This window comes from Scardinius erythrophthalmus (assembly GCF_964197995.2).
Source record: "Scardinius erythrophthalmus genome assembly, chromosome: 10".
Classification (NCBI taxonomy): Eukaryota; Metazoa; Chordata; class Actinopteri; order Cypriniformes; family Leuciscidae; genus Scardinius; species Scardinius erythrophthalmus.
In genome coordinates, this window is record NC_138230.1 from 12,473,416 (window position 1) to 12,500,933 (window position 27,518).

General features: G+C 39.6%; 1 protein-coding gene across 2 annotated transcripts in view; it reads right to left on the reverse strand.

Annotated features, from left to right (window-relative positions):
• Positions 1-23,541, reverse strand: part of erf (Ets2 repressor factor) — a 30,908-nt gene extending 7,367 nt beyond the window's left edge. Inside the window, exons 1-3 of one of the 2 annotated variants that reach the window (XM_081377402.1) lie at positions 23,488-23,541; positions 22,590-23,390; positions 1,019-1,238 (exon numbers count right to left, since the gene is read on the reverse strand). In XM_081377402.1, coding sequence (XP_081233528.1) covers positions 1,019-1,238; positions 22,590-22,611 — 242 coding nt within the window. In that variant the 5' untranslated portion in view covers positions 22,612-23,390; positions 23,488-23,541. Of the gene's footprint in view, positions 1-1,018; positions 1,254-22,589; positions 23,391-23,487 lie in introns of both variants that reach the window. The other variant, XM_081377401.1, reaches the window with a different exon arrangement.
• Positions 23,542-27,518: the final 3,977 nt, after the last annotated feature.

The window sequence follows — 27,518 nt, forward strand, 5'->3', positions numbered from 1 at the left end:
ACAGAAGAGTACGGAAAAAGGCAAAGGCGGAAAAATGGTGTAACACAGAAAGATAAACAGCGCAGAAGTGTTGTTGAACACAAAGTCAGTTGACATAAGAACACATAAAGTCATCAGAAACAAAGCACTCTAGACTTTGAACTAGAAGCTGTAGTTTACAGCTACAAAATGTTACTGGCTTGCCATCTACTACCTACATAGGCATCATCCTAACTGAAATGGGCTTCATAAGTGAGTGATCTGAAAGGCTCTTCATGTGAAGCAAATCCGTTAATGGTCACTTAGGCATACCACACAAATAACACTAAAATGAACAACAAGAGAGACTTGACTAACGTTCACAGTTGATGTTGATAATCTGAAGTTTCTAGTCTATCATGCTCTTTTATGCTAGCATAACAGTCAGTCGATACATAAGAACAACAAATATGCAGTTGATCATAGATTCTGGTGTTAACATTTTACTGTTAGCAAGTCCTCAGATATGCTCAAAATTAGGTCTACTAATAAACACAAGAAATTACCACAATCTAATATGCAGCTTATATCTGATATCTATTGGCGTAGAGTGTGTCTGCATGTTACAACAAGTGATAAGGCCCATTCACACCAAGGATAACTACAATAACTGTAAAGTTTTATTAATTGTTCTAATTATCAGCTAAAGCGGTAACAAAACAAAGAAACAAAATAATTGGAATCATTTACAGGATTTCTTTTCCAGCTGATGAATGTCAAAAACATTGTCTTTCAATCCGAATCCACCCAACTTTAGTAAGCTAATAATAACTGCAATGTGCTTATAATATACAGAATATTGTCCATTGGTGTGGATGCTAATATAGTTATCGTTCTTGGTGAGAACAGGCCTACAACCAAGTGTCTTAACCAAGATTTTGGCCAAAAAAGATATCCTACCGTTTTGTAGTTAACCCTTTAGAGCAGCCACTGCATCAGTAGACTGAGTACAAGCACAATTGCAATTACGAATGATTTAATAGACAGATTTAGTCTTTACCTGAGCGCTCGGCTGAGCTTGTCATAATTCATCTGGGGCTTGCACTTGCGGGCGCCCCACAGTCGTGCCACCTCGTCCGGGTCTTTGATGACGAACTCGCCGTAATCCCCCTGCCAGGCGATGACATCATGGTACTCCTCCTTCCGCAGCAGCTCCAGGATGAAGTGCCACAACTGGATCTGTCTGGAACCAGGACTCGACTCCGGCTTGTAGGCCCAGTCTGGGAAGGCAAACCCTAGAGGTCAGACACAAAAACACTTGAGTCTTGCCACTTCGACTCAATCTAGTCAATGTTTGGCGAGAGTAAGTTTCACCGCATCTAATCTCGATTAATAAGGGGGACGTATTACTTCTGCAGTCTGTTAAATGACTTTAAGCCAAGGGAACAACATGTCTCCAAGGCTGTAGGCCTTTATGCAGACTAAAGGCTGATTTATACTTCTTCGCCGGACCTACGCCGGTTTTCATTTATCCTTCTGCGTCGTTGTCCGCATTGACGTGTAATTACACATGCAGACCGCTACTAGGCAGTGTCCATGGGCATATTGATGGTGCAACCCACAGTATCAAGGCAAAAGGAGGAAATGCGACGCTATCGAAGATGTTTGGAGAGGTGCACGCCAGGCTACGCTTTCTACACAGCCTACGGCATAGCTATGGTGTAGGTTTGACGCAGAAGTATAAATTAGCCTCAACTTTCCTGAATTTTAGTCTGGTAAAAGTGTGCATGCAATTCCTTTCTCTCAATCATCTCTGAGTCTGAATAAGTTGTCAGAATTCCATAGTGTCTAGTTAACAAGCGCTTCAATCAAGAATCCTTGAGGCAGTAGTCAAAACAACACTCATAAACACACACACACGCACGCGCACGCAGATGGTACACAGTCTCCACTTTTAGACTCAATACTTGCAGAAAAAGAAGAAAATAAGCAGGAGGTTGCTGGAGGCGAGACAAAAACATGGCCGTGACTTTGAGGGTCTTATGTCTCATTACAGAAACTGTTTGTGCTTTGGGACGTTAACATGGACAGACGGTTACACAACATGCTAAGTGACAGACCTATTACAAATTCATGCACAACGCTGAGTCAACGTGACGGTATGAGACGGCGGAAAAGCTCTTTGAAACAAGCCTGTCAAACACATCGGAGAAACACCTGAGAGTTTGCTGTTGGCGTGCTTGGTCAAGTATGAAAAAGCAAAGTCTGCAGACACAATAAGAATGAGGTGCAGTATTTCTGCTGACTCTAAATTAGACACGATTTCCTATTAGGAAAGAAAAAACTAAACCAGGGAACACAACAATGAACCAAGATTATATCTCTTAGGCGCACCATGTCAGGTGGGAACGACTGAAAATAACAGCATAATTCCCACACTCGCACACAAAAGAGAAAGAGAGGGTCTTGGCGCACGACGTGTTGTTGTACTCAGTGGAATGCCCCTTTCAGATGGTTCAGAGCTTGGCTGCTTATAAAGCCTATCACAGTGTTAAGTAGCGAATGCAGAACAGCTCAGCAGTACCGCCACCGCCAACTGCACACATGTGCTGCAGGGACGCACGCTGCGCAGGGGGGCGGTAGGATGACTTGGACATCGTGGGCTGGTACTAACTGTCCGTGACAACTGCTAAACAGTCGGCAATGTGGCTTGACTCATGACTGAGATGTTTGGTTGAGAGATCTAGCAAATCGGAGATGTAAAACTGACTTGGCCAACTGAAAAGAAGCAGATCAGTTAGACTACTTGATATAAGCACATGGTAACCCAGAGGTAATTAATACTGTCATATGGGCAACAAGTCAGTAATTATACAAATTTAAGTTTTACAAAATTCAAGTTCACAAAATGTGGTTCATGTATAATTAAAACTTAAGTAACAGCTCAGTAGTGAAACAAATGTTGATTCACTAACTACTCAAGTGGATTCAGCAAGTTCAGTCAGTCAAGAAATTGTCAAACCAGCTTATTAAAGTCACTTACTTATATATCAGACAACACTTCTGATTTCAGCAAATAAGAGACATTCAATCATGAATCGGACTGCTCTGGTTGTGCTGTATGATGTTGATTCACAAAAAATAACCAGTCATTAACTCATGAATCAATTCAAGAGAAAGATGCGTTACATTTTGCGGAAAATAGTCTTCTCAACATTCTCAACTCAACATAAGTAAAATAGGATTCCTTTTTATGGCTGTTGGAAGTTTCAGCAATGCAGGAGACTCTGGAAATAATACTGTTTACTGGTTGACATAAAAAAAATAAAAGTAAAAATAAAACCTCTCCACCAAATGAGCCTGTAATTTCAGCCCTTTTACACAAAGAGGTTTGTAGGGAATGAGACTTCAAAAAGTCTCCAGATCCTCAAGTTTAATGCATTTCCCACCATTCATTCCAATTTTACCAAGACATGTCACACTAAACAGATCATATATGATTAGTCGTGTGTTTGTGGGCTCAGACCTCCACCGAGCGAGTGGGCACACAGCAACACAAAGCTTCCCACAGTGGGTGCGCGTCAGCACTGACTCACGGCGTATGCGTGAGTGTATTTGTCATTCAGCTTTCAGAAGAAGTGTGCCTTTTCCCTCCGCTCTCATACCTTTTTCTCTCTCTCTCGTGCGTTGGGTCCCTGGCTCCCATACCATCTCCTAGCAACAAGACACTTTAGTGCTATAAATACACGTATAGCAAAGAGATTTTTTTTATCTCAATCAATTAATGAAAACAAAATTCAAAAGCTATAGTAAAGTACATTTGATTCTAATACACTAAAGGCCCGTTCACACCAAGCACGATAACTATAAAGATAACGATAAAGATAACTATACATGCGTCCACACCAACGACCGATAACGGTCTTTTTATTCTAAGCACGCGATGTGGTTTCAAAGTAGCGAAAATGGATGACCTGCTAGAATGGATTCTGATTGGCTGTCAGTGTTTTATCGTTTGACAGCTGGAAAAAAATCGTTCTGAAAGTGATCCCAACGATATCGTTCCTCTTATCTTTATCGTTATAGTTGTGGTGTGAACTCTGTTATTCTTTAATATGGAGAACGATTTTTAGAATTATATCTTTATCGTTATCTTTATAGTTATCGTGCTTGGTGTGAACGGGCCTTCAGCCAGATTAAAAGGACAGCTCACCTTAAAAAGAAAAGAAAATTAATATGACATGTATGGACAAAAACAGTTCTTCAAAATATCTTCTTTGCAGAAGAAAGTCACACAAGTTTGAAACAGTAAATGATGACAGATTTAAAAAAAATTGGTGAAGTATCCTCAAGTCAATTAGCTATTTATTGCTATGGCTTTGATTTGGTTCAAAATAAGTCTGCGATGTTTTTTGATTGCATCAAAAAAACAATAACCTACTCAAGCCACACAATTTGACTGTACCAGGACGAGTTACATGCCAAATTTTAATACATAAGTTTTAAATGTTTTCTTTTTAACTCTCTAAGCAGCAACAGTAATAGTAATGTGTGCCTTACAAAGAGTGAATGAGAAAGCCACTGGCAGCACGTTGACGATCAACAGGTTGACGTTCTTTAATAAGAAGTAGGGACATAAAATAAACCCCTGGCGCGGGCTAAATGGCAGACTCTGGGGAGGGCCGAGGACTGACTTTATAAGAAACCGCTTTGAGGTACTTTCAAACAAACCAGTGTGCCATAACACACTCTTTTTTTCACTCAAGACCACAAGCCCACAAGACAACTTAGCGCATGCACACAAACACGCTAAATCAAAGCGCAATAACAGCTAAAACAGGCACGTCCCCTGGTGTCAGTGGGTTCTGCTGGGACTGCTGTTTCTCTGACGGTTACTGTCACTAATGGGTATGGAGTCAGGAGACCGCCAGACAAAACCCTCACTTGACAGGGCCCTGTACACACACTTAGAAAAACAATATGACATAAGCATTACATGATAGCACCTGTACAAACTGTACCGGCACGAAAAAACAAACCGGCTGACAAACATTACACGAAAGGTAGGGGAAATTGGACACTAACATCCATCTTGGCCTCGTTCTTTTGCCCTTTCTGTACGCAAAGTCTGTAAAAACACCACCTATTGCCGTCGTCTCTGTTTGCGATTAGTGCTCAGATGCAACAGCTCTTTTTATGGTGAAGCCGTGACGCAAGTACGAAAAAGAAAACAAAAAAGTCGTCCTCTGCATCTCTGGTCTGTATTTAAAGGCTCAGAAATGTTTAGGGCCCCCGCGCTCATTCGTTCTGTTTCTCTCCCCCACTTCCCTCCCTTCCTCCTATTCTTTGTGGGCTCTATATTTAGGCAGAGGAAAAGGTCGTTCTCCATCTACTAATGATGGTGGCGACAGGGAAAAAAAATGGCACGAGTGTGTGCCAGCTTGAATGTGTGCAGTATGAGTAATACAAAAGAACCACGAGCAGCTCTGCTGCCTAAATGCTTGTCTTACAATCGACAGTGTCACTCTGCCTTGCACAGTGCTGAAAAATACTGCATGATACACGACACTTCTGTGTCCATCTGCACGTTCAACAGTTGTTCGCATTGATCCGAGCTGCGCAGAATGAGTAGGCTAAGTGTTGTTTTGGACTAACGAGAACGCCCCGGATGGAAAATACAACAGAACCCTGCAAACTGCATGTTTATGTGTCTCACATTCTCTCGAGGCAAAATAGATCTCACCTTCTTGTTTGCGTTAAGACGACTCATCTGGGTGATACCTGGAGGCTACTTGGTTTAGATGCACATAATCAGTGATTCATAGTCATGTAATAGTGACATAATGATGCAGTTCTATCAATATAAATTTGGGGATACTTTTACCAGCATTTTCATGCTCAAAAACTATTGCTTGTCACATCAATACTGAGTGTCAAGACAGAGCTATTTAATTAGCATTTAAACTTCATCAAAAATCAAGACTCTGTTTGAGGAGTGTGATTCATTTCTACAGATCAGTTATAGTGCGTTTCAATAAATCTTTAATTCAACAATTCGTTTGCTCAATCACTCAAAAATATTTTCAAAAAACAAATAGTTAGGGAATAATGCTGTAAAAATGATTTTAAATAACTATTTTTTAATGTATTTTTTTTTACAAAACTACTCAAGCATTTAGAGTAAAAAACATAACGGGGCTGATTACAATAAAAAACTTTAATGTTCATTGGTGTGGATCAACAATAAGGACTGCCCAATGGTCACACAAAATTGCTAAAATCTCATCTTGGCGAGTTTCCTAGTTGGCTTACACAGTTAAATAAATCACGCGTATCAGTATACTAGATCTCTGCATTAGCCTAGGTCTTAAAGTGACAGCAGTACGGACGTCACGGTCAGGTGCATACAGTCAGACGCCAAACACAGTCAAGTCCCTGGGGATCCACTCTTTTGCACCTCTCTTTTAACTCGCTAGTTCGAAAACGAAAGCGCATGGTGCGTGTCCACTGGTGTGTGTGTGTGTGCGTGTGTGTGTGTGTGTGTTCGCACTCAACTTCCATAGGAATGAATTGAAACACTCACTTTGCTCCACACCGTTATGAATGCCCGTGCGGCTGTGGGCATTTTACGCCTGTGACTGACTGTATTCGTCGTCTGACTGTACGCACCGAGCCGTGGCGGTTCGAGGCCAATACATGTACCGCAACACCCCTACTATGCGGTGTTATTTTACATTTGATTACTTTATTAAATTTCTGTACCTGAAAACTACTGTTAGACCTATCCGAAAAACACTGTTTATTTTGTATCTTTGTTCAATTGTATTTATTTGTTTTTTGTTCTTATTTTATTACTTAAAATGACTTTCAATAACAACTTCATTTGTCTTTAATAAAGTTTTAAATTTATATTAGTTAGACTTAGTTTTTGCAGTTGTATCGAAATTTGAATATATAGTGAAATTTCACTGGTGTCTATTGTTGGTGTCGTAACCTTATTTATTCACAATACAAGGTAACATGGATCAAAAACAAAACAATTTTCTTTTACTTATTATTTTTTTGCGATCAGACCAGTAGAAAAAATATTTAGCATTGAGCCCTGTAGTGTTCTCATTCTTGGTGTGAACGGACCTTTACAGAGGGAGACTGTGATCACACCAAGCAGAAAAATGTGATCCGTGGACAACAGACAGACAGAGAAAGGGAAGTATATGGAGAGAGCGAGTTAACCAGAAGGAGAGAACAAACACTCAGGTTGAGAAGAGAGGATCAAAGCGTTGGCCAGTCATCTGTAGATGTGCAGTGCTAGCCTGCAGCCCTCACATGATCGCCGCCATGCACTCTTACATAACAAGCTGTGTGTGTATTTGTCTGTCCACAACAGAGTCATGCCTTCTCTTGCTAACCCTGATGGTAAGGTTCAGGGTTGTTGCCCCTAACAGGCAGAAGACAGGCTCGTAAATCCCTATGCTTCATCTCTTTCACCTCCATACCAAAAAACAAAAAACCTTTCGGATCCATTTGAGCTGGCGGTGCTAACTGGAGAAGGTGTGCTGATACTCTGCTGGTTAATCTCTAGTTACCTAGTGAAGGGTCAGGCCAACGGTGTGAGTTTCTTGGGGACATTGACGAGATGCAGAAAGAGGCAGAGTAACTGTCTGAAAGTGGATGAATGATACATAAATTCAGCAAACCAATGGAATTTGCTTACACCAATCGACTTCAATAAGTCATATTGAAATGAATTAGGCATTCAGTTGTTCAGTTCATTGCTACAACTAGTTTAGGCGCTTCCAAATGTTTATTGATTTTCCATTGATGCTAATAAAGGGCCGCCGCCACAGCGCAAAGGCTTACAGTTGCACAAATGGACACTAGTTTAATGTAATGACTGGGTTATACACTAACATTAAAATCCATTTGTCACTGTAAACACTTTTTTGACTGCAAATATTCACCAAATATCACATTAATATCACTGCACAGGTTCAGTAAATAAGCATGCTCAACAGCATTCAAAACTGAACCGGTGTGTTAGCAAGGTAAACACTGCGACAGCTTTAATTTAGGATGTGTTTGTTGACATGCAGCACAACTAGCTCATTTGACTGAACAATAATACATTCCTGCATGCTGCGAGCGACAGGCATTGTTATCGCTTTAACTGTAAATAAATCAAGGTCGATTGATCACAGAAAGCTATTTCCATCAGGGCCACCGCCGCATGGCGATATGAAAACGAAATTGAAAAGCAGTGACAGAAATGCAAAGAGCAACGGGTTTACACAGAGCGCAGCATCTCTACAATAAAAGAGAGTTAATTCAGAGTTGACAGTGAAACGCGACAGACACAAACTATAAGTGGGTGTTAAAAAGTTTCTTAAAAAAGTGACAAACATAATCTTTTTGCACTTGAATGGACAAATACACACATAAATGTGTCAAAATATCCTCGTAAAGACAGTCGCTTATGTTATGTTCAGCCTAAAGTTCCTGCTGCTGTCTCTATATTAACAAAACAACAAAAAAGAAAATTCACTTGCTGTTCTTGACTGAATGACTTTATAATAGCGGTGTAACGGTACACAAACATGGTGGTTTGGTACGTACCTCGGTAGAGAAGTCACGGTAAATTAAACAAATTAGCTTTGTTCTTTTTTTAATAAAATTTTATTTTGTTTTTATTTATTTTTTTACAAATGCGTTTAAATAATTCTGTTATATTTAAATTTAACAAATCTAAGCTAATGCTGTAAACTATATGGGGAGCACTTAATTATATGTTACTATACTATTAAAGGTTACAATTAACAACAGAGACCAAATTATTAAATTCAGTTGCTATTTATTTTTAAAAGCATGTACTGTAAATTGCACATAAGGCAGGTTTTGAATTAACTTCTAAATCTAATTATAAAGTTAATTTTCTACTCCAATTCATTTTTGAATTATTTACACAGTGGCTGTCATAACTTGTGACAAATTTATTTAAAAATACATTAAATAATCAAGACATTGCTAACAGGTTAAGTAAATTTAATGAATAGGATAATACAGTGCATATACAAAATTCTTCTCTCTAGAGTTAATTTCTCTTGCGAACTAACCTGCTGTCGACAATGAATGCCTGAGGTAAATGTAATGCTACATGAGATATTATTCTCAAGCTGGTTTATTGGTATCTTTCCGCAGTTGAAACATTGGTTGAGAGATGTAAACATACAGATAGATGGTATCTTCCTCTTCTTCTCTTCTGGGATGCTTTCCAGTACTGGATCATGTACGACACACAAAATATCCCAATTTTAACATATGAATACGTTAAATTTGGTCTTCAAATGGAGAACAGAACAACTGAGTTTGGAGTGAATAATCTGATTTTAATGGCAAAATATTTCATACACAAATGTCGATTTCTTAAAATATCCCGTCTTTAATGCCTTTCTAAATGATATAATTCTATATAAACAATCCCTGAAATGTTGCAAAACAAAAAAAGCCCTAATTTTTCATGAATACTTATGCAAACTCATTCCTTAGTGTCTACTGCTGAGTCTCTTGGTCTCTTTTCCCTTTATTTATTTATTTTTGTTTGGTTTTGCTTTTGGAAAATGTATCAATGTTGTACTCCATGTTCAATTCATGTTGTAAGATTGACTGAATATGATTACAATGTGCTTTGTTGTATGTATGAACCGGGACGTCCGTACCGTATGGTTCGGGACGAATACATGTACCCTACCGTTACACCTACTGTATAATGTATACTAAGTGCTAACAAAGAGTATAGAAGCCCAAGAGGCGAAACTCTGTTGTGTTATGGGTAACAGTCTGTAGATGGCGCTGCGGAGGCGCGTCCGCCATTATGGACTGAAAGCTGCTGAAATCGTTAGCGCCAGTCAATGGCAAAATCCATTTTAGTAGGTGTTTATAGTTCATGTGTGCACTTGCTAGATTGCACATCTTTTTTGTACCTTTCCGCCTGTAATAGGACATTCATAGATTATTTTTCTTGCCATTGAAACGTTCACTGTGTAAAATATTAACTGTCTTTAGAAATGTTCATTTATAAAAAAAATAAAAATTCAAATCATATATATGGTGATGTTCACTAATTTCAAAATCAACATTTGAATAAATATCTTATTACTTATATCTAATTACTGTGTGTCTGCCTATAGACAAGCCTATATTATTTCATGAATTTCTGTTAGTCATATAAAAAGGAAAATGCATATAGAACATAAATATTGATAGATTAAAGTTTTGCAGTAATTTTATAATTGTATCTTTGCTAACCGTAAATAGTAGGCTAATGAAGCCGATTCGGTGGGGGAAATACCCTTACTAAAAAGTACTAAGGAATCTTATAGTAGGCCTATTTCCGAACAAAAAAAAAAAAATATATATATATATATATATATATTTTTTTTTTTTTTTTTTTTTGATTGTTTTCATATTTATAGTATTTTGGGACAAAATATTATAGTAATCTTATAGGAATACTATAGTAATTTGGGACATACTAAATAAGTACGATAAGACTACTATAGCAGCTTAAAAATATTATAGAGGTATTACAGAACATCACAGAAGTATGTTATGTTCTGTAATACCTCTATAATATCCTAGAGCCGCTATAGTATTTCTATAGTAGTCTTATAGTACTTCTATAGTAATATTTTGTCCCAAAATACTATTTTCCTAACCAACACATACGTATATTTTCTGTCATTTAACGTCGGTCATCCTCATTAATGCATTTTAAATTGTTTTCATATTTAGATATGACGGCCAGAAAAAATTAAGTTATGTTAAGTTTTTGTTATGTTAAGTTTTTCAGTGCCATTGACTCCCATTATTTTTCCTTCAGTTTTCAGTCCATAATGGCGGCCGCGCCGTCACGTCATGGGGGCAACTGTTGCTATGGAGCGTTCTATTGAGTTTCGCCTCTTGGGCTTCTATACTCTTTGGTGCTAATACAACTGCTGTATTACTTTACATTTTATTACAGTTTCTGTACCCGAATACCTAAAAATCTTTTATTTCAGTCATATCTTTGTTCAGTTGTATTAGAGCGATTGCTAATCTTTTCTAATTACTGTTTACTTGACTTTAATCATGCTTGAAATTTATTAGTTCTAGTTGTTTTTGCTATGGTATTTTTAAACCACAGGCAACAGTTCATTGTGTAAGTGTTCTTTAGCCTGTTGATTTTTTGTTCATGGTATTCAGCTACAATGAAATGTTTAGCAATGAGACTTAGAATAAATGTGAATGAGATATATATATATATATATATATATATATATATATATATATATATATATATATATATATATATAAAATATTATTTTATTTTTTTACCTTAATGGAATCAAAATAAGCAGAATTGGAATTTTTAAAATTCAAACAATACCTAACCCTATTAATATAAAAACGGTACGACAGCAACTACTTGCTGGAAAAACGTTAAAGCATCTGCATTTTTCCACAAGACCGTAGACTACACTAACCCAGCAGTATGAAAATAATGCAACAAGCACCCTGTGCCAACAGTCTACATTATAGTCACAATACAGATAATCTGTCTCCTTGATCTAAAGTGTGTGTGATATTGCGCACTTGGACAGGTGTTTTGGGAACACTTTAACCTAAATACGAGAGAACTGAGGCCAAAAGGGATCAAGTGTTTGATTTCATTTACACGCATTATCCTCTGCGTAACGCGAGGTCATTTAGCCACCCATGTAACATCGTGTGGGTATTTCCCACCCAGGCAGAAGCTGAAGAGTACCTTGTGTCCCAAACGCCGTCGCCAAGGAGGAGCCATTAGCCATGTCTAATACTTTCACAGCTGTGGCTCCGTAAGCTAAACATCTAGTAGCTGTTATTTTCATGTCTACAATCTTCATGTCAACACCAGAGAGACCAAAAACTCCAGTTACCGGCACAAGGCGGTGGAGACAGCGCTCCAGATGTCCGGGACGCCACAGTGCGACGGCCAACTCTGCCCAGACAGAAACCAGACGCGTCACAGGGGAGTTCCTCGTAGGGATATGATTAAATCAACCATAAATGGTCAGGCAGGGTGCATTTCTGGGCCAATTTTCCTGCTATGTGAGGACTGCCGAGCATGAGGAGCAGCCTGCGACGGCCGTCTGCCAAACAATCCTTACCAACAGGCCTGTGCAGGTCTCCTGAACTGCTCGTGCACTCGCTAACCAGGCCAGCGAGTATCACCAAAAACCTTTGAAACATTAGCCTACATCATGTACCTCATATGACACACACACACACACACAAATTCAGCTGAGAAGCATGTCAATTCAATATGTAAAATGAACATAATACCTGCATTTTTTACTTTTCTGAGGACTACTATACAGTTTTCTGCTTGGGCACTGTTCCAAAACTTGCTTGATATTTGAAATTTAAGCTGGTATGAAACGAACAGTATTATCTCTATAAAATCAACACTTTAACTGTACAAAAGTTCAATGTCAGTCAAGCATTAATTTGGATTTGCTATAAAAAGCAAATGTTTAAATACTCAAGTGTACAAAAGTGCAAAGCTTATGGCCTGATGTTTGATCCGTTGTACATGTAAACATGATATTCTCAGTGTTGCTAATATCATTAACAAACAGTAAAAAAAGTTTAGTTTCAGTTTTATTTTTTAATTGTTATCATTAATGATTTTGAATGAATGAATTTCATTTAGACTAAACACATTTCCATGTACTTGAAACCAATTTAAATTACCACAATTTAATGTTTTTTGATACAAAATTTTAAACTTTTCCAACCAGTCTACATTAAAGGTATAGCGGAGGATGTTTTACTTCCTGGTGGGTAACCTAAACTATTGGTCCTCCTAATTGTCAATCATTCTGGTGAATCAATCAAACTTTTCAAAAAGTGGAGAGGGCGGGTCTTATCTAAAATTTGGAAAGATCCTCCGCTATACCTTTAATAATGAAAATGCACTAAAAAAACATTTACAGTGTGAGAATTTTCAGTTTTACTTTGATATTATTAGATGAAATAATTATATGCCTGCCTATGCTTGATGCAACCTCTTAAGAGTTCAAGAATTTAAGAGTACAGGATAATCAATATGAAACCTAAGTTGGTCTGCAATATTCCTCAAAGAAAACAAAAAGATAAATCCATCCAATGGAAGATACTAAAAACATGATTTACTAGAGCAAAAAAAGTTAAAAAGAAGCAGAAAACAGCAACCTCTCAGTTCACTGGTAATGTGAAATCTCCACGATTTAATCTTAAAAGTCTCCCAGCCATCATGTTCTCTTCATCAGAGTGTTAAATCACACACTCCAGTGGCCTTCGCTCAGGCAGCCGAGCAAAAGTCATTAGGATCGCCGAGGTTGCAAGGGTGATAGTGGCATTACGTTTTATCAGCAAGACGTGGGTTTCTAATATCTTATCACAGTGAAGCTTTCATCCTGGATTTATCTCCTGCAGGGAGCCACTTCTACATGAACTTTTAACCGATTTCTTTTCCTTCCCCCACTTCTGTTCGCACTTAGTCATGGGCACAAAAGATCAATCAGAGGAAAACCAGTGCAGATCTGCTTGATTTTTCCGGTTCCAGATACCGGTTCCAGATAGGGGGACCCCCCCCCCCCCCCCCACAAAAAAAACCTGATAAGACGTCTCTACGCCACAAAGATCAACCTAGATGTTTTTAATGCTGCCTCTACATAGGTGGATGTTCTTTTTAGTCCACCCATAAAATCTGTCATCAATTACTCACCCTTATTTCATTCCAAACCTGAAGAAAAAAGGAAGACTTTTTGAAGAACGTTTGACTTATTGCATGGACATTTCAAAATATCTTTTTTTGGGGGTCCACAGAAGAAAAGGTCTAATAGGTTTGGAATAAAATGAGGGCGAGTAATTGATGACTGGATTTTCATTTTTGGGTGAACCTCCCCTTTAAATCTGAGATGCTCTATGCATGGTAATGCTAAAGTGAACCTCAGCCTTCTGGTCTTAGAGGGCAGGTGGAAGTCAGCCAGATTGAATCTGGCTACAATCATCAAGCTCAGCGTTTTCTCCTTGATGCTCAAAGCTCATTCAGAGCAGCTAATTTTAACTGCCATCACCCTGCCTATGCCAGATTATACAGGGTTGGGCAGGACTGACCAGGAGAACTCTTCTCAAGAGTGGCCGAAAACAGCAACACAAACTTAAACTGACTTAGCTGAGCAATAAACATGGTTTGCGCCTGTCTCGCCCGTTCACTATTATTGGCCTGTTCAGAAGACAGCTTACTAAATTCTCTACGGTGTTCCCTCCTAGTTGTGGGCTTTGATTCTGATTCTTCCTCATCCAGTTGTCGGAGATCATTGTTCTATTACTGGCATTTCCACGTGGCTGCAACTTGCGATAGACGCCGTACTTAGCCCTTGCAGCAATGGAAAACCTTGCAAGTTTTTGTCGTGCTGAAAACGAGGCGTACTCGCTGGTGAACCCTGCAATTTCCATGATGCCGAAAACAGGATTTAAGACAATTCTGCAGCAACAATGTCTAAAATATAGCATTTAACACAAAGCTCAGCTACATGTTGCAACATGTTTGAAGACATTCTCAGTTGATGACCCTATTGTGAGATTTACCTTTCAATTGGGGGATGGGTATTCAACTGATATGCAAAATCAGTTGAGTTACCTAATGTTGACTCAGATATACTAAAAAAATAGTTGTCATAACAGCATCATTCAAACCTTGAGTGCCGTATTTGAAGTAGCGGGTGGAGCCAGCATTGAAGTAAACCTAAGCTTGCATTTTGCCAATGATGCAACGTCTGATAAAGTGAAACGGCAATGTGATTGTCTGATTTCAAGCCCAGGCACCCTGCTGAGAGCTGTGATTGGTCCACATCAACAGCAAGAAAGCACTATTAAACCCAAAGGCTGACTAGGAGACAGTCATCTGGGCCCCAGGTGATTCTCTAGATTGTATGTGTGTGACCTGGCTGAGAAGCATGTGTGTGTGTTGTGGAATGTCTAAAGAAAAGCGAACGAGTGTGAGAGTGTGGCAGACAGGAGACTAGGTGTCTGAATATCTCCATGGGGAGCCTGGAGGCAACGTTTGGTGCGTTCAACCTCCCCCATTAACGACCAACCACAGCAAGCAACGACTACGACTTGCATCTTAACTTTATAGTCAACATGAAAAATGACATTTGCCAACAATTTTACTTAAAAAATATTCAACAATATTCAAAAATTAAGGCAAACCTGCTCAAAAAGCAGCTAGGTGAGAGCAATAAAACCATTTAGGCTCTTTTAATTTCTGCAATACACTCTTAAAAATGCAACGCTCAAAAAGCAACTGCAAATGACCAAAGATATCTGTTCTTGAAAGAAGATGCATTGACATTTTTTCTGTGCTAACTGTCAAAAAAGTGGGAAAACAGCATGATAATTTGAGAATCAACTCAATGTCAAATCTAAAAAGAAAAAATCTAGATAAGATAGTCAACCTCACTAATTGACTAGCCATCTCTTATAGATTTAGTTAAAAAATGTATGAGAAAACTTAACTTAAAAAAAAAAAAAAAAAAGTGTACAAACAATCAAGCACATTAAGACCAGGAGTGCGTATTTAGAATAGTAAATAGGAGTCTATTTTGATTTCATGCTGACTTTAATTCCACTTTCCACCTCCATATCAGTGTGTAGAATTACGTAGTTTCCTAGACACTATTTCGAGGAGTACAACAATGACTGTAGAGCATTGCGCACTCGACGCCGATGCCACCCATCTGGAATTAAGAACGAGCAAGAACGTAAGATCACAAAAGAGATCAAGCACATGATGGAGTGGAAAAAGAGGTGGTGGTGTGGGGCAGAGAACGAGAAGTCAATAGATTGCCTCTTTTCAAGTTCTGTGTTGTGGTTAGGTCTCTAGACTCAGTCTTCACTTTCATTTTCCTCCAAAGACGAACGCACATGCACACACACAGTTGCTGGCGGCACACGGCGTGGCTCCAGCTGTGGGATTAGAACGCCGTCTCCACGGTCGCTCCTTGTTTTCTCTCCCACCCCGGGCCAAGACTGCAGCACCAGAAACCCTCGCCAATCCTTTCCCTCGCTGCTAATGGGCCTTTCATTTACAAGCTTTCCATTAGCACACAGACATCAGGCCTCCGCAAACTATGCATAGCCACATGTCAGTCACAGTCACTAGCTCTCGACGAAGTTAGAATTAGGCTAAATGTCCCATTGAGGCCGGCACGACTTTATAGGGCGTTCTACTTGAAACCACATGGTTTAAGGGTCTGGAAATCACCTAAGCACCATGAGACATCAGAATGCCACTGAAAATGTTCGTTTCGCAAATAATTTCGCCTTTTAATACTCTAATTTCCACTGTTCTGCAAAAGTGGCTGAAAGTTCCACCGCCACATTCAGTGGCCTACACGGAATCAGAAACCCACTGACAGGTTCTGAAAGCACTCTCTCCTCCACGCAGACCTCCGTGACTCAGATCAGGAGCCAAGACCGAACCTGCGTAGTATGTAGTATCAATCATGATCACTGTCTCTCTTCCTCTCTGTCTCTATTCCCAGCCATACTGCACCGGCACTGGATCCTGCCTGCAAAAATAAATTGGTTGCATAAAAATAAAAGTGGGAGCGAGTCAAAGTGGCGTCACCACAAAGATGGCAGCTCAAGAGACGGAGAGAGCGCGCAACTGTGAGAATTAGGAACGTGTGTGTGCCTCCTCCTTGAGCGTAGGCTGGTGTGTGTGTGTGTGTGTGTGTAATGCAACACAGACAGCAGCCATTAAAGTGGAATGTGGGGGGTCTGGGCCCCACTAATAAACTATGTGCTGCATATACACACACACACAAAACCCACACTTCAACCGTGACTTCTTGTCTTCATTACAACCATATTACGGGAAAGGGGTGCGCCACTGTCACAAAATCACTCTGATTTATATTTGTGACAAAAAATAATACATACAAAAACAATAGTTTAATACAGGAATATAATCTATCGAAGAAAAAATCAAAAAATACAAAAGCTGGATTAGGGAAGTTACGTTGAAACTGTGACCAAACTATAAGCTGGAACTCTGGAAAACGTAGCTCACTACAAACTATGAAGAAACAGCTACATTACAGCTATTAAAGGGAACCGCTTTTTATATATACCAATAAAATGATCAATTCGGCAATGGTCAATCACTTACCCTCAAGTTCCAAACCTGTATGAGTTTCTTCTGTTGAACACAAAAGAAGATATTTTAAAGAATGTTGGTAATGGGGTTCATCAAATGTCTGGTTAATGACATTCTTCAAAATATCTTTGTGTTCAACAGAAGAAAGAAATTCATGCAGGTTTGAAACGACTTGAGGGTGAGTAAATGACAGAATTTTCATTTTTAAGTGAACTATTCCTTTAACAGTCGCAAATATTCTGTACAAAAAAGAGAGCATGAAACAAGGATTTGCACAGGAACTGTATCATATGTAACTATCTCATTGAAATGACCAATCCAAAATTACTGATTTATTACGATAAATAGGATTTTGCAATCATTCAAATGAGATAAAGAGATTGGACAGATGTCTTTGATTATTAGCCATAGTTTGCGTGTCTGCAGTGTGCAATATAAGTGACACAAAAAAACAGATTTGGAGCATTTTCTGACAGCAACAACAAATTTTCCCAACCTAGTAACCCAGCAGTTTCTTTTTTGCCTCGTTCTTCTTTTTCAGATTGTTCAAAACTGAAAATAAACGTTTGAATGCTCCCTAACACCTCACAACATTCCTCACCATAAGCCTGGGCATAAACTCCAAAGGGGAATGCTCTTGAAAATGTCAAGGAAAGTATACACATCACAAACTCACAAATTGTTACATGAGCGTGACCACACACACACACACACACACACACCAAAAGGACAGCCAAAGCCACACGCTCACACAGACAAACACACACGGGGGGAAAACTGTCAGCCACAGTCTCGACAAAACCTCAGAGTTCCCACCAAACCGTGGTCGCCACTAGACACAACACTCCACAAGTTGGTTGAGCTCAAACCTCGGTTGCAACCTGCTTGGCACAAAGATCCAGCTGCGCGGCATAAGAAACATGGGCACCTGAGGTTTGAAATGCAGATTAAAGAAAGGTGTGCTGTTAGTCGTATGAGCTGATCACACCATTACAAACCATATTGCTCATCATAAGATCCAACCCTGTATTTCAAGAAAACTAGCCTGAATCAGACTCAGCAAGCTATTGATCTGAGACTACAGACAGGAAAGCAAACGAGACTGACTCTAAAAAGATAAAAGAAGAGATATATCCAGCCCTTTTGAACTAAGATGAGACATGATTCAGGTCACAGTGATTGGATCCATCTTTCCATGCCAGATAATGCCTTGGACAAACCCAATGGGACTTCCTATGACAACAGGCGCTCATGATAAGTTTCCTACTATATGATATTTTAAGCAGAACTTTTAGGATAGAGGTTTGTATGTAACTAACTTTAGCACTGGCAGAAGTCACTCTTATGCAAATGGAAAAATACTAACTCTTGGGCCTATTTAATGGGGGGGGGGGGTCTAAAGATGCAATAAGAAAGGTCCAAATCATCTGGTAGTTCATATCTACACTTCACTTCTGTTTCTCTAAATATTCTGAAAAGGTAGCTCAAGGGAGAAAGTAAATTAACATATGCCACTATAGGTCTAACCATAGTATATCAGTCTCGCTGTGCAGCTGGTTGGAGGTTTGTCTATACATGTTTCCAGGAAAAAACACAGGCCAGGAAACACAGCCAATCTGCAGAGCCACATAAAACACCTTAACCAATCGAATGCACACTTCCTGAGTGACTCTAGACAGTCTAAATCATACAAGTAAGCAAGCCTGATTACATGATATGTTAACTTAAAAAGTAAGATCAATTGTCTGCAAAGAATCTCATGTCAAAACATTTGAAACAGAGAAACAAAAGGTTTCTCCATACTAGACGGTTTGTTATGGAAAAGCTGTATTTAAAAAAACTGAAGGGTTTGGGATGAATTTAGTACAGCAATAACTGCTACATATCTCACTAGCTGGGTTTGCATCCAAACGTGAAGCGAATCTTTTCAAAGTTTGCAAAAACAAAAACATGCGAATTTCCATCAAGGTGCGTTTCCATCAAGTTGTTTAAGCGGATGACGTGGTATTGTTAACCTAGTAACCAACATTAAATATAACACCATCAGGGGAAACTGTAGTGATGTGTCGTTCGTAAACAAGTCAATAATACGTCAAGTGTTCACTTGCTGAATGTTATTTTGATGCGTGTGTGCGTGCAATCAGGTGTGATGACATTACCTCACCGCTCTCGATTTGTCGCACGCACATACACAAGGCAACACATTAACATACAGTCACTGCATGGAGTGCGTGTGGTGGAGCAGAGTGGCGAAAAGATCATCCTTAATATCGGGTCAAAAAACAAGATGAGTAACAAATGCGAATGAAGTAGCAATATGGTTGCACTTTAAAAACATAGACAACAAAGGCAGAACGTAGAATTTGTAAGGTAAAACTATCATATCGAGGAGGGATATGACAACCTTTAACAACCTTATAAATGTGTTCTGTTTTAAGAGTGATTTGCTTGGAATGGTTTCATTTTGGATGGTTAAATATAAATAAAATGTTCAATACTCGTGTAATAGTGTTTGATGGTTTTACTTAGCCTATACGTTGTTTTTTTTACCTCTTATTACTGAGCTGAGCCAAATGACCTGGTTCCCTAAAATGAGCCGGCACTCCCATCATGACGAAACAGCCGATTAGTCACGTGGGTTTAATGTTCGCTACGTCAGAATTTATACGGCAAATGCGTTTCCATCTCCCATTATTTGCATTAACTCTTTTTCGCACAAGTTAAAACCCATCACAAGTTAGCGTAAAAACTTTTTTGCGAATCAAGGGATTTATTTTTTTTTGACGTTTCCGATGCAATACTTACAACGCGCATAATAACAGGGTGATGGAAACATAGCTACTGACTACTACTTATGCTAACACAGAGGGAAAAAAGCAAAAAACTATATGCAAAAAAACATCCAAATAGTTCCTCACAAAAAAGAAACTCCCATGGCATGTTCTTGCCAATGGAACATTGAATCATACCTTGCAGCGAAAGAGAAATTATACACCAACACCTACGCTCAGCCACCCTGACCCAGACCCTCCTTTTGAAAAAATAATAGCACCCACCGCCACCCTCCCAAAGCGCTGGCTAATTGCCCATGTGGGTCCCTTAAACTACATACACTGAAAGAGACAACAGAGAGCCCGGTTCCAGATGTGAGACCCACATGTGGCAAACTGTTGATATAATGAATAACGCAATTGGAAAAAGGCACCAAAAATAGGCCACTTATTGGCCTACAAGGCAGACAGACAGATATCGTGCTTAGCTGGGCAAGAGTTGACGCCAAACAGAGTGCCAAAGTGCAATCAACTGATGCAACTGTGTATCTTTTTGCATAAACCCTAGTCAGAAGCACATTGGAACTTTAGCAGCAGAGGATTAAATACAATGTAAACAGTTTTTCTGTGATCTAGGCGAAAATCTGTTACAGAAAATACTAAAATAACGGTTTAAAAAAAAAAAACTCAAACTTGATCACAGCAGTATGGCAGTGACTTTATACCATGACAATACTATTAACCGGCAGGTAAAATAGCTGGTTTACGTGACTACTTAATCCCTTGGGTGGCAAAGTAGCTATTCAAAAGAAAGGGGCCGATCACATCGCTCCAACACAAAGCCTAGGTGACCTGGGCGGGGAACACCTTGCCTAAAAAGAACCATTTGATACGGCACAAAGACTAACCGTACTGCTCATTTCCGTTTGTACAAATTATGTTTACCTACTGTTTAATCTTAAACTAAAGGGTTGGGTGATGGTCAAAATGAATTAATGTACCTCACCTACAAGTTGGGAATATTTACCCATGATGCACTTGTAGAAACTGGAACACCCTGGATCAATGAAAACAACTAAAGACAGCTAAGATTGGATACTTTCTGTTACCTTTAAAATCCCAATCTGTTTGGAGTTGACATGAGTTAGTAAGCGTGCGCAGAACCCCACCTCTGCACGCCTACACGAAAACGCAGACCTGCGTCCCAGACACGACGCACAACATGGAAAACTTCTACCATACCATAAGAAGGGTTACTTTATACTGCAGACCAAATGAGGGGGAGGACGAATGGAAGAATTAGCTAATGGTTTAATGCATAAGACCACGACTTCAGCGTTGGTGGAGCTCAGACACCCAATAGAGGCTGAACTGACATGAACTGGCAGCATTTTTCCATACAAACAGATGAATATTAACCAGATTATTATGAATCAAGCGGTAGTAAGGCACAGATTACAAAGCAAGACTACCACAACCGGTTTTATTCTACAGTTTTAAGATAATAGATGAGCAATTGAGGGTATTACAGCTACTCAGATGAGTTGGTATAAAAACTGGCATCAACTCAATATCTTCACCTAGAAGTAACTTGAGCTGAAATCTTTGACATGTTATTCATATATTAGCCAACATACTGTAAAATCTAAAGTAAAAAATGTTTTATGATGTTCCTGCCTATTTAAGGGCTACAGAAAAGTGTGTTTAGCTTTTCAAACAACCAGATCAAGCAAGTAAAAGTGATTGTCAGCTTAACCAAAACGAGCCTCCATACAAAGTAAACAAAGAAAAGTAGTACTTATTTAACGACATGGAGGCAAGTAAAGCATTCATATGAAGTTTAACTTAACCCGTTTAGACACAACGCTCTATAAATGAACAAAACACAACAGTAAACACAAACAAAGCAGAAATGTGAAATATCTTGTGTAAAATCCTCCAGCACACACAGAGAGGCGCTGTGATGGGATGCCACTTTCTCAGGGCCAAATGGCTGAAAGTTGCTCGCAAATGGTGGATGCCATACTGGATCAACACAAGCGGCTATAAAGCCATTTTAAACACCTTTACATTTATCCATAAAGCGTAAAGCACCAGGAAGCGTGATAAATACGTTTATTATGTGAATCACATCTAACACAGCTGCTAAGACTGTCACAGTTGGGACGGCTCAAAAGTTGTGAAAACTCGTGTGTTCCCAAATATCGATTTTAATCCCTATATGCCTATTTTCGGGTAAGCTAAAAAGACAGAATGACAGCTAGACGAAGAAAACTGTAAAATGTCCTACAATGCCAACACAAAACAGACGACTTACCAAAAACTCATTTAAACTAACTTTGTCAACTAGCTAACTTGTTACCTGGCTCTGCTTACTATCAACTTTACAAGCCTTTCAAAACAAAACTGCATCGCGTACTTTTACACTTGTCCGAGTTAAGTTGTTTTAAATACGAATATTACAAACACATCACCTAAATCTAAAGAGAATTAGCGGGATGCATATGCAGGGAGAAACTCACCTAAAAACGACAAACAACTCACTAAAATTGGTATTAGCCTCTTGATTTTCTTAACACAGCAATCTAAAGTTGGATTAAACAGACCTGGTGTTGTTGTTGTGTGGGAAAACTTACCCGTATCGCCCGGGGTCTTCATGTTGGAGAGTATAGCCGCTTCGTTAGCAGTCGAGCTAACTGAGAAAGAGAGTGAGTGAGAAAGATAGAGAGAGAGATGAAATGAACTTCTTCCTCTCGGCGAGCTCAGGATCGCACACAAAACTCCTCTGTAAACTTTTCCTCCTCAAATCCAGCCCCTTCGCTCGTCCTCCCCCGGTTTGTTTGGAGTTTTCGTGTTTTGTTTTTCCTCCCCAACGTGGAGGACGTTGTTGCCTTGTGGCCGGACAGACTCGCTCTTTTACGGTCAGATATCGGAGCGCGTCGTGCCGATGGAGGAGGACCGTGTCCGTGCTGAACTCCTGATTACTTCATACACGCTTCGAAGTTGCATATTCAAGCCTTTACGTTGAAACACGAGGCGAAGCAGACAAAATCAAAACAAACGAGAAGGCAGAAATGCCCGATCCACTTTTCTCCCTCTCTTTCCACGGACTTTTTCTTTTTCCACTCACTCCGTGCAACTCTCTCTCTCTCTCCCGTCTGCCCCCTCCTCCTCCTCTTCTATCGGGGTGTCGTGTTTCGTTCTTCCAGCCACACGGGGCCGCCCACGCTAAGCGGGGGAGGTCGGGGCGGAGAGCCCACGTAGCCACGCCCCCTCGCCGTTTGTCCGGGACTGGCGTCACTGAAGCGTTGCTGCGGAGACCGCCAACGCCGTCCGAACATAGCGAGGTGTCGATGACATGTTGTCCCACACAGATACAGACCGAAAACCAATAAAAGCTGTCGTCAGTGGTGGTCTCGCGTTCCTCAAAGTTGACACTGCAAAAAATTAGCTTTGCATTAAGGGTTGTTGTGTCACTTAGGCTAGTGAATAATAGTTCACCCAGAGAGTGCAAATCTGTTATTATTTACTCACCGTCATGTTGTTCCAAACCCAAATGTCTTTCTTTCTTTCTTAAGTGGAACTCAATATCAGCTGCTCTGTTCTTACAGTGAACATGGATGGAGTTCTGGCACCATAAAGTAGCGCATTGTGATAAATCATGAAATATATATTTTTTTTACTGTGTACTTTTATGATTCCGTAATTTTCTTAAGCTTGATGATTTACATTGTGTGATAAAAGAGCAGCTCAGAGCCAGAGGTTATTCAATTAAAAAAACACAACAAAAAAAAAACATGCTATGTTGAAGATAAACTTGCTGAAAAAAGACCAGCAATTGTTGGCAGTGATTGAAGAATAAATGTAATAGCCATAAATAAAAGCTATTGACTATAGAGAGAACAATAACCTTTTTCAGAAACCGGGATGGATCCATCAGATGTTGACATTCCAGTTTATTTGTGCGAAGCAAAGTGTCACAGTGTCATAGCATATGAATCGAACGTGGCAGAATGTTCTTCAAGGTTGTTTACTCAGAAAAATGCAATTGTTATTGAGAGTGCTAAATGTGGGCTGGAGTGAGAAACGAATGTTAGTCTGTAGGTGGCCTTCTCTTTTCCTTATCTCTCATTCTTTTCCTATACCGCCTCCCTTTCTCACTGTCAGAGCCGGAGCAGTTGTCAGTGGAAACTCAAGGGTAGTAGATGACATTTGTAAAGCATTTACACGTAAGTGCTAAATTAGCAGTTCAGCGTTAATGCTATACTTGCGAGCACACGCACATATAGGCCAGGCCTTGACTTCTCGTGTGCGAACCGTATTTTCGGGGACTTCCGAATACTGAGAACGCGACAAACCCTTACTACTCAAAAACCATGGTAAAATAAATAAGCAACATTTGTCTTTCATTAGCCATGATTCATTTCACGCATAATTCTCGACCTCCGTCAATTAACATTTGAGGAAAAAGTGACATCAACCAGTAATTGATGTTAATTTGAAGAAGGCTCTGGGTGTAAAACTGAATACAGCCATTTGCTGGTGCATAAGCAAATGACTCAAAACGAGCAAGACAGAGGAAGAGATCTGGTTTGTGGCCTCGTTTGGAGATGTTTTCTTTCACTCCTCTCCTTTGTGGCACGACCCCGCCGTCTCTAATCAGAATGACAGACAGACGCGCAGGAGAGAAAGAGAGGGGGAGAGACAGAGATGAGAATAAAAAGAGACGGAGAGAAAAAGAGGAGTCATACTCCAAGCAATTGGGCCTTGGGAACACGCGGACTGGTGCACGGCACAGGACGAACTGTAGAGCTTCTTCAGCGCAGCACTAATGGGCAATTCACATATTGTTATAACTTAATGAAAACCATAACCATGCGCCTACAGAAATAACCCTTTTTTGGGAATCCAAGAATATCAAAGCGATGGAAGGACATAGCAGTGTAAGTGCGTCATAAAGATTACTCCAAAATGGATTCGTAGGGAGAAGAAATAGGTAATTTATGTGCTGTTTTTTTCTATGGTGGGCTATTCTCAGACGTAGGGAGCGCTTTAACCCAAATCTGAACACTGACATGCACATAATCATGTAAAGAGAAAGAGACCAAAGCACTGTTGCCCTGCTGAAATCGCTCACATTTATTCAATGAATCACTATTTCAGATATAGTGAGTGTTACATGCATTTTACCGCTTTTTTATTCATCAAGGACACACTAAAATGATCTAAATATTAAGCAGCACAACTGTTTTCAACATTGATAATAATAATAATTAAAATTTATTGAGCAGAAAACTTTTGAACAGTAGTGTAGTTCACTACATGGGAAACAAGAGGAAGGAAAAAACTAAAAGTCAATTGAAAATACAGCATTAGATAAATAAATATTAATTATAATTAAATATTATACTGTATTTTTGATCAAATAAATGCAGCCTCGGTGAACAAGAGAAACTTCTTTCAAAAACATTAAAAAATTAAAATTATTTTAATTTATAAAATAAAAAAAGAGAAATATCAGAACACACATATCATGTACACTCCAGCATCAGCTAGTATATATTGGGTGTACACTATAAATCAGAGTGCATTGTGGGCTATATCCTAAATCGCATACTCTAGAGTAGGTAGGGTTCAGGTTGATTGGGACACTTTTTGCCTTTGAGATGACTATGAAAAAGTGTCCCAATCAACCTGAATTCACCCCTACTTATTTTAAATAAGTAATTACTTCACGTCTGCAAAAAAAGTAGGTTCTAAATAGTATGATTGTGTGTAGTATAATGTAATCTGGACGTACTACAGTTGCCATGTTGTCATTATCCTCTCCTGTGGCCTCATGGGATGGTAAACTGTCCATCGTTCACACACTTCAGAATCTCGCCGGAAGAAGTAGGTCATCCGGGTACTTTTTGCCTACTCTGTGGACTGTGAATTCAAACATACTTCTTTTGAGACATTCTGTTTTTAGGGAAGTATGCCATTTTGGATGCAGCCAATATGTGCACTATATAGGGAATTAAGATAATTTTTTTTTAAACAAATTAACACCTTGAATTTTATGATAACCGTTGAATTCAAACAATTACCAATTTTTTACTCCTACCAATGCCCACACTCTTATGGCACACCCCCAATTCCAGTCATGTTGAATCTACTTGTCTTTCATAGAGACAAGATAGATGTCATAACAAATCAAAGTGTTTCTTCAGCCTGTTGTCCTTTACTTCAACTTCTCACCCGCTGACAAGTCTACACAAAACCCCACAATCACTGCAATTAGCTTCCTATCTCCCACACATTTGACGCCAATGATCACACGAGTATTCAGAACAACTGAGGAAGATTAATCACTGACAGCAAAAAGTACTGATTAATGAGCGGTCATTAAAACTTCAAATAGGACTGATCAAAGCAACGCATGTATGTTGTGGCCAGGTTTACCACGCAACAAATGGAAGCCCGTTGAGATAGGCAGAATGTTTCAGCAAACTAAAGTGAGATATGATGAAGGAAATCTAATGATAATGCAATTGGTGTTTTGTAGGCAAAAGTGTCCTCTCTTTTAGTCATCTCACAAACGTTAAGCTACTATAGTTCTTGTAGTAAATACCCCCCACTGACCCCCGTGAAGGGGGCCCAATATACACATCCACATATGCATGCAGAATCCAAACACACACACACTCAGATGCACAAAGGGAGCTTTGTGCACCAATGATGGAAGGTTCTTACATGTGTGTGTGTGTGTGTGTGGGGGTGTGTGTGCATGTGTAATTGGTGGTATGAAGGTGTTTAAAGGTGTCAAAGTCACCAGCATGATATAATTTTTTTTTTTCTCACCACGTTTTCAAAAAAGAAAAAACTATCGCATCCAAGGTCTTATCTTCCAGGCTTCCCAGCTCAGAGAGAGAGAGAGGGAGAGGCCGGGAGAGATATAGAAGTGCTGTGGGACCAATAGGGAGGAATTCTCAAGGGAATTGGGGATTAGGAAAGAGTGTCAGGGAGAGAGAGAAAGGAAGGGGCGGGGCTAAAATGCTAAAAGTGCAAGGGGTAAAAGCAGCAGCCCAAAAATGGAGGGGGAAGGGCATCGGGGGAAAGAAAAAAAAGAGCGAGAGTTTATGTATACATCTCTGTGTGTGCGTGTAAAGGAGCATGTGAATAGACTCTTTGTGATCAAAAGACTTGTTTATTTTCTTGACGCTTGAACTCTTCAGGAAACACATTTGGCCTGTCTCTCCGCTGTCTGCCACACTAACCTCATAACACACACCTTTGACTTAACACACAACTTCAGAGACAGATTTTACAGTGCTGCGATCCCAAAGACAATATCTCATGTTCAAACGCACACGTATATCTCAAAGAGATTCTTGATGTGGACCATGCAAATTGACGTCCATGTTTTCTCTTTCAAGTACACATAAACTCTCCCTCTCATTCTGTTCAGTGTCCCCTCACTCTTTGCTTCTCCTTGTCCCAGCTGGTATTCACACATTTCTAATAGGATTACCACACTTGCACTTTGGGGAAGAGCAGATAGATGTAAACGAGGGATGATGGGG